The sequence below is a fragment of the Rhipicephalus sanguineus genome, chromosome 5 (genome assembly GCF_013339695.2).
Source record: "Rhipicephalus sanguineus isolate Rsan-2018 chromosome 5, BIME_Rsan_1.4, whole genome shotgun sequence".
Classification (NCBI taxonomy): domain Eukaryota; kingdom Metazoa; phylum Arthropoda; class Arachnida; order Ixodida; family Ixodidae; genus Rhipicephalus; species Rhipicephalus sanguineus.
Window position 1 is genome coordinate 169,236,809 of NC_051180.1, and position 8,579 is coordinate 169,245,387.

General features: G+C 44.4%; 1 protein-coding gene across 1 annotated transcript in view; it reads right to left on the minus strand.

Moving 5' to 3' along the window:
- The window catches only part of LOC119394427 (39S ribosomal protein L32, mitochondrial), a gene marked incomplete at its 5' end in the record, with an annotated part of 53,560 nt that extends 49,129 nt beyond the window's left edge, over positions 1-4,431 (minus strand). The window contains one exon of the mRNA XM_037661730.2: positions 4,299-4,431. Coding sequence (XP_037517658.1) covers positions 4,299-4,431 — 133 coding nt within the window. The remainder of the gene's footprint in view (positions 1-4,298) is intronic.
- Between the last annotated feature and the right edge of the window lie 4,148 nt (positions 4,432-8,579).

The following is an 8,579-nucleotide window of genomic DNA, read 5'->3' on the forward strand; positions in this document are numbered from 1 at the left end:
GTGACAGCACGTGAATGTAGGTAGTGACTTCTTTCTTTTCAAAGGCATTATTAGTCTGGGGTCACGTCGTACACGTTAAGTCTTTTAAGGAGCCTTTCTGCTAGAGAAACTTGCACATGTTCAGGATAACCCGCTGCTGACAACCATTCTGATGCCGCACAGCACTCATAATGAAGTGCAGACAAGATTTAGGGAGGGCATTCTTGAAACATAATTTTGCCTTACTTCTTTATACTATCTTGGAGTGCACAGACTGAAAAGGTAACAAAGGTTTGCCTGCTCTAGGCTCATAGCACCAACAAACAGGCTCATCACTAAAATGAAACATTACGTCAAGAAACCATAATTTTCCGAAAAGTAGACGCTCATGGGTTATGGTTAGTGATTCTAAGCATTTTCGGGCAATGTTTAGGATGTTATAAACATTTGATGCAAGTGAGCTCACAACAGAATGAATAAAAATCAAGTGGTCATCCACACACCTAAAAACGTTTTTGACCAAACCGTGTTCAAATCTGCTGCACAGAACTTGGTCAACATTAGCTAAAAACAAGTCCCGTAACACTGACGCTATAGCAGACCCAATGCAAATCCCCTGCTTCTGCAAAAAGGGTTGCCCGTCCCACGTTACAAAGGTGGATTTCAAGTAAAAAGCCAAAAGCTCCCACAAACATGGATTCCTGATTCATTGTGGAAAGCAACACTTCCATACTAATCTACAGTGGCTTCTACACTTACCAATAGACTCACTCGTAGGATAGAATAGTACAAATCTCTCACGTCAATTGAAAACTCACTGTTTCTTTCTGAAACCTGATCCTTTACAAACTTACGACAACAGAGATCTCAAGTGCGAAAGCATCATTGCATGGGAGCCTGTTTAAATGGGCCTTCAAGAAATGCGACACAGCTTTTTGCCAATATTCGTTCTCCGAAACAATGACTCCTAATGACCATTCAGGTTTACGACATTTTGTGCTAAAGAAAACACTAAAGTTATCATTTTTGCTACTGTTAATAGCAGCTAACAGACTAGCCAGGTTCAGCTTTTTGCACAACCGCTTCGCTTCTAATCGTAATTTCGGCAAGGAAACATGTGGGTGCCTATTGAAAACAGCGGATATGGCATCAGTTGCTCTTCCACTAAGGGTACTATGTTTTAGAACACAGAGCCCTCCTTCCTTCTCAGCCACAAGAACACACAAGGATTGTTCATTCAAAAGCAAAGCCACATTTTTAACATTACTAGATATTGCTGGTTTACATCTCGTTATGAGGTCCACTCCATCAGCAACAGCTTCTTTGTCACTTTCTGGAGCCAGACGGGAATTCGATTAACAATGGTATGAAGTTTTCCTGAACATTCGCAGTAGCACTGCGAATTTAGGCCCTAGCGAAAGGACGTCCTTGAGGTCATAGGCGGAGAGTACGGTGGGGCTGGGGGGCTCGGGCCCCCCCCGGACTGCTTCGTGGGGGGGCAGAGCCCCCCCGGTCCCGGCCCAGAATATTTTTTAAGAGCTTGGCTTAGGTCGCCAACCATTGACAATGGACTATTGGCCGTCCTGTCTGGCAGCTAATTGACAGGGGGCTGTTTATGCCCACTTTTTTTTTTTCAATTCAGGCTTTTAAAATTGGGTCATGGTCCATTGACAAGACAAACATTCACTGCGAAATGCCCCTCAAACGAATTTGTATGTGCCATTTTTGATGGAGGCGAAAATGTTTGAGGCCCGTGTACTTAGATTTAGGTGCACGTTAAAGAACCCCAGGTGGTCGAAATTTCCAGAGCCCTCCACTACGGCATCTCTCATAATCATATCGTGGTTTTGGGAAGTTAAACCCAAGATATCAATTTGTATGTGCAGAATATGTTGTGTTGATGAACAACTGAAGCGATCATTTAAGCAATGACAAGTTAAAAAGTCTGAACTGCGTAGCGACCGGTTTTCCTAACACAAAAATGCTAATAAGAATACAAGGCAATCGACACAGTCAGTCAGTTAATGCTTTCGCACACACTTGCTCTCCAATGAAAAAAGGGTAATTTCTTGGCTGTCTACAAATGGGTACCCTTCGACATGCTTGCCTATAAAAGTGCCGATAAAAGACGGTACGCATTTTTTATTTATCAGCAGAGGGTTTTACTACCAGATCGGTGACCGAAGAGCAGCTCAAATACTCGTCCAGAAAACAACCTTTGGCGGAAGAAGTTCTAACCCCATTCGCACAAGATGTAGGGGTAGCAAATGGTATTTGCTACCTTCCGAGAAACATTTTTGGTCATCCTAAATTGAATTCAATGGCGTAGTTAAAGCTTCCTGTGCCAGCATTAGCCTACTCTCTCCTGTTTAGTGCATGTTTTAACAAAGTATAGCATGTCAATAAAAAAATTCGTGAGATCCCAAGCATTGTGGGAATTGATTTTATGCGATGCAGTCAGCGAGTAGCAGCCTATGCGTCCCTCTTCGCTATGAGCCAAGCATTACGAGGTCGATCGATGTCTATGTGTAAATTTAAAAATAAATCTGGAGTCTCCAATAGAGACCTTCATAATGAGATCTCAGTGTCGGCACCTAAGCGACTAGTTATATTATGTATACCGGCTGTCCCAGCTAACTTGGACCGAGATTTTTAAAAAAAATGTGCTCATGGAAGTTCTACCTGTTGTGTATTAGCGTGTGTACATACAACGTGTATTTTTTTTCATGACTAAGCGCTAATCAATTAATTGGTTTTAATTAGGCAACTTTCTAATTCTTGCTCGAATCGGTAAAATATTAACCTTACGTTGTACCTCACCTCATATAACCTCAGAATCAAGCATTTGTTTTCGAGAAAAAAACAAAATCACACGAAACACGCCAAATATGAAATACACGCACGCCCAAGCGGCGCTACGCCAGCGCTTTCAAGCGTTCTTTATTTACACGGCTGCATTCATACATCACCGCATTGTACAGGGCTTCACGCTCAATGATAGAAGCGTCAGCAGCATGTTTTGATGCGCGTCCATCAAATATCGTGAAGCTCTGTACAATGAACGAACGCCCATATATATATATATATATATATATATATATATATATATATATATATATATATATATATATATATATATATATATTGGGAGAGTGAGAGAGAAATGTGGAAGAGCTAGCAAGTCGGGCCCCCTCCCCCTCCGGGAAAATCAAAACTCTCCGCCTATGCTTGACGTTATTAGGTAGTTACACATCTGAAGTTGTGTGCACGTTGCAAGGCCTCGCGTCAGAAAAGGCATTTTCGGCTGGATCAACTGGTGCCTCCAGATGAATTCCGTTGTCTGGTTCACTAAGACATAGGCACTCGGCAAAGTGCCGAACGTAAGCTATATATGTAAGAAATATGTTCTTGTAATAAAATTGTACGTTCAGTGCGGTGGTGTGTTCTTCCTTCTTGTCCTTGTCGTGATTGTGTGCTGGTGGGTTCTAAGTTCACTGCAAGTGCCATTCATAGCAGTTCTGGGAACCGTAGTTGGAGTTGAGCGGGTTGAGAGACGCAGGCGACGGCTGGCATTGTTGGCATGCCAGTTTCCGGTGCATAAAACATCGCCAAGCGTGACCTCCTCTAGTTCATGGCGCGGCCGCTGGACGAGGTAGTTTGTGAAAAACGCATTAATTCATTATTTTCCCCTAGTTTCTGCCTGAAATGATGGTTGCGTCTATCTATTTAAACATTATTAAATTTTTCAATTTGGCTGAAAATCTTGGAGGCAAAGATTTCGTTTAGAATCCCTTTCTATTCTGGCATTATGTCAACAGCTGCCCAGAACATGCATAACTTTGCGGAGCATGTCAGCGTCAGCACAGCTGATCTGAGAAGATGTCATCAAATGCAGAGAAATCCCGGTGCATGCACGGCACTACACACAGAGCCTACGCATCGTGAAGCGAAATTTACCCAAATTGAAGAAACGACATGATGATGAAAAGTGTCTCGAGTGCTCTTTACACTCTATCTCAGTCTTCATCTTTTCTAGTTTTGTGCGCTGTTACGTGTGTTGCAATGAACCAACTAGCCCAGCAGGCAACCATTCTCGCACTTTGCCGTCGCGTCATTTTCGCGGAGGATGATCGCTGCACAGATATACACAAAAACACAACACTGGTTGGTCAGTTTCGAAAACCAAGTTCAGTGCACCAGACGTCGCGCATTATTCGACGAGAAAAGGTAACAAAAAGCCACAGCGCACAACGTAAGTTCAACAGAATCTACCTGCGAACGACGACGTCGCTCACAAGCACGTGTGCGCAAACACTCACGTTGTGGTTGGCTCAAACACGCAAACCGGGCGGCACCATTGAGGAGGGCGTCGGAAAACTTGAGAATTTTCTCTACAACGGAGAAACAGTGCCATGGCGAATCGGTAGGCCAGGTGGACCCTACATATAATGTTTAGAGCATCAATAGACGTTGGACCTAAATGCAGCCTGAACGGCTTGAACACCGGCCCACGGTGGTAGTATAGGCTAAGTGGCCAAACTAGCGCCGCAAACGAGTCGCCGTGTACTCTCGCGTTTATTAAAATGACCGCCAGGTGGCGAAATAAGTTAATGGGCTATTAGTGGCAAAAACCAGATGCGCGCGGTAGGTAGAAGAGTAGAAGAGGTGGCCACATAAAGTTATTATACTGATTCAGTATATGAATTTCATGAATTAGCGCACAAAAGGACAAATTAACACACTGCTTCAATCAAATATCACGGCCCAACGAGGCCATCAGTACAAACGGCGCTGCTTCGCCAATGGACCGCGCGTTGCGCGAAAGCTCTCAAGTTGCTGCTACCTTGCAAAAGGTGGCAGCAGGGGCACTGTGGGCCAATTTTTCCGCTCCGCTGTTCTTGAAAGTACGTAGCCGGCGTGCGTCGCGAGCATTCAAACTGCATTCTAACGTCTCTGACTTTGAGAAATACCTTCGCGGTGTAGCGCTGTACACCAGAGAGGTCTTGAATAACACTGAGGAGTTACTGTCACTTAGAACGAGCTTTTCGCGTGGATTTCAGCTTGCAACATGACGCAGGTGTGTTGTTTTTTTGCGTGTTTATTTGATTGGCTAGATGATTGGTTCTGTGAAGTATAAGGTGACTAATGCACAATTTCCAAGTGAATAATCTGTTTCATCCATAGGCGTGCGCAGGGTTCCCCATCAGGGGGGGGGGAGGCAAAGGTACATCGCAGCGCCCCCCCCCCCTACTAAGTCAATGTATGGGGCAGATTTTGCGCCCCCCTCCCTCTTAGGTGATTAGGGGGGGGGCGCCCCCCCGTGCCCCCCTGTGCGCACGCATATGGTTTCATCTTATTACAAAATAATATAAAGGCTGTTTTTAGCATTCACGACAATCCAGAAACAGCATGCAGTTACCGTTTTCATAACGATCTGCTGGCGTGCTGGCATACATGATTATATATGGGTGATTCCACGTAAGATCGAACAAACGATGGCTGGTCGACCTCTTACATTTATTTCAAAATTTTATATATTATTCCCTGATGAGAGGAAAGAAGAGATCCGCAATTTGTGTTGCCGCCAAAAATTTTTTCGAAGCACAAGAAATCAATAACGACGAAGAGGTGGAGTGGAGTGCTCATCCGCTCTGCTGTTTTGGCCAACTTTTCGTTATGAATTGCACAAAAAATATAAAAGTTAACTAGCTGAAATTTCTTTACCTAAATATATGCATATATTTGCTTCTGCTCAGGTATTTTTAGTTTTTATGTGTCGTGTAGATGTTTTTATAAAAAACCTCAAAAATGGCTTGAAGATTTTATCTCAAAAAAGCCTTGTAGCAGAGCGACAAAAATTACACATTACGTTCTTCGCATGCTTATCTACCAAACTGCTGAATCTTATATTTATATAGCTTTTCAGTAAAGAGATATGATCGGGCTAAGTTCAAGAAAACACTGAACAATGGAAAATTCTGACGACAATTAAAAAAAACCAATTTTTTAAATTTCTTAAACTTTGTCCACTTATTCTCCTCCACATCAGCTTTCACAATCATTAAAAACATGGTGCATAATGTCGTTGCACTAATAGTTACGGCCCCTCCAATGAGACCCTTAGGCAAGGATTGGCAATTCCGACTTCTTTCCCAGCAAGTGTATAAAATGCAGGCAGGATTGAATTTCTTTTTTATTAAAAGGCCAGCAGGTACCGAAAAAGGTGTCGCCGGCACTGAAGACGTTAATTTTGAAAATATTTGGTCACTGCAGCGGCCACGAGCGCGGGGCTACCGATCAGGCGCGCGCGCAACCGAGATGCTCGTTGTAAGAGACGGCGCAGTGAGAGCTCGTTTTCGCGTCCTCAGACCGATTGAGTTCGAAACAGCAAAACCTCTCGGGTGACTTGAACGCACGTGCACTGGAGCTTCGCTATTCTATCCGCCCTCTGTTCGCATCGCAGCTGGGCGCTGATAGCACGGCGGAGATGAAAGCAAGATGCATGGTAACTCTATAAGGGAGCTATGAGCGCTCGCTTCACGCACGCTGCTGCAACAGAAAGTGCGCTGCGCCAGTTGCGATCAGTGGAAAGCATGAATGTGGCGCTCCAGTGGCAAAGCAAAATATGGAATGTCAAAGGAAAGAAAAGCAAAACTATCGGTAACCGGATGCGCTTGCCTATATTAGATGTCAGCAGCAGACGGCCTGAACTGGCCGCGCGTTCGGTGCGCTGTTCACACTTCATTCGGCGCAGATAGTTCTTGCGCTTTGCTCTTACTCTACTCCTCCTGTGCGTCTCATGGCGAGAAAGTATAGCGCTGAATGAGTGTATTGTGGAGACTACCTTTCGAAGCACAAGGAGTACTGACACGAATTTTTAAAAATTTCGGATTGTTGCTCTAAATTAGAATACTGGTTTCGAGAAACCTAAACGACTACTGTGGTGCGCGCCTTGGAATGCATCCTATATATTTTAATTAGCGCCACCTTAAAAAGACACTTTCGGTTTAGATATCGAGGGGGTGGCTTCTCAGTATCGTTTCATAGCAGTGTGACGTCACGGAGATACAGAAACTCGCGACGTGCTAGCGGCAAATCCGTCATCTGCTCGTGGTGCACATAAACAACAATGAGTGAAATGTCGTCCAGTGACCCTGACAGTGATTTCTACGATTTAGGCTGCATGCAGGACGCAGAACTCGCGAACTCGGGGGAACTGTCTTGACTCGTCGGGATAAAGTCCTAATTGCAGTGTGGCTGGCTTGCAGATGCTCAGCGACGAAAACTTCAAAGTGAAATTAAAATATTTTATACGTGTTCTCCGACTCCAGTGTGTGGACAGCATGGACACTGCATACCAACGAAGCAAAAAATGTCCCTTTTGCGATGTCTCAAAATCGTGTCAGTACTCCTTTAATTATTGCAAAGAAGCCAAAATTTCGCAGAGTTACCGACCTAGATATAGATGCTTTGAAGGAACGTTTAACGCCCCGAAAGATGAGTGACTGTCAGTGAGACGGACTACGTGTGCTACGCGTGCTTTTGCTACCAAATGAAAGATCTTCACGGAACGCACAGTTTAACGATGACATTCTTATGCCCCCTGAAAAAGAAATCGACGCCATTAACCAGATCACTGCGACTACCGGTGCACGTGCGTTCAAGTCACCCGAGAGGTGTTGTTGTTTCGAACTCAATCGGTCTGAGGACGCGAAAACGAGCTCTCACTGCGCCGTCTCTTAGAACGAGCATCTCGGTTGCGCGCGCGCCTGATCGGTAGCCCCGCGCTCGTGGCCGCTGCAGTGACCAAATATTTTCAAAATTAACGTCTTCAGTGCCGGCGACACCTTTATCGGTACCTGCTGGCCTTTTAATAAAAAAGAAATGCAATCCTGCCTGCATTTTATACACTTGCTGGGCAAGAAGTCGGAATTACCAATCCTTGCCTAAGGGTCTCATTGGAGGGGCCGTAACTGTTAGTGCAACGACATTATGCACCATGTTTTTAATGATTGTGAAAGCTGATGTGCAGGATAATAAGTGGACAAAGTTTAAGAAATTTAAAAAATGGTATTTTTTTTTAAGTCAGAGTTTTCCATTGTTCAGTGTTTTCTTGTATTTAGCCCGATCATATCCCTTTACTGAAAAGTTATATAAATATAAGATTCGGCAGTTTGGTAGATAAGCTTGTGAAGAACGTAATGCGGAATTTTTGTCGCTCTGCTACAAGGCTTTTTTGAGATAAAGACCTTCAAAGTAAAGAAAATTTTGCCAATTGGGCCATTTTTGAGGTTTTTTATAAAAACATCTACACGACACATAAAAACTAAACAGACACGGAGCTCCGTTCTCGCAAGTTGGCCGAAAGACCACCGGACAACATCACTGACGCAGTCACTGCCCAGCCAGCACCACCGGCTGTCCCGTCCCCCTGCACCGGCGCTACTCGTCAACGAGACCCGCCCATCATCAGCGGAAGTGGTGAGCACGACGTCGAAGACTGGCTGTCCTTATACGAACGCGTAAGCGCCAGCAACAAGTGGGACGACGATTCTAAGCTCGGCTACGTTATCTTTTACTTGGCTGACGTCGCTAACTTT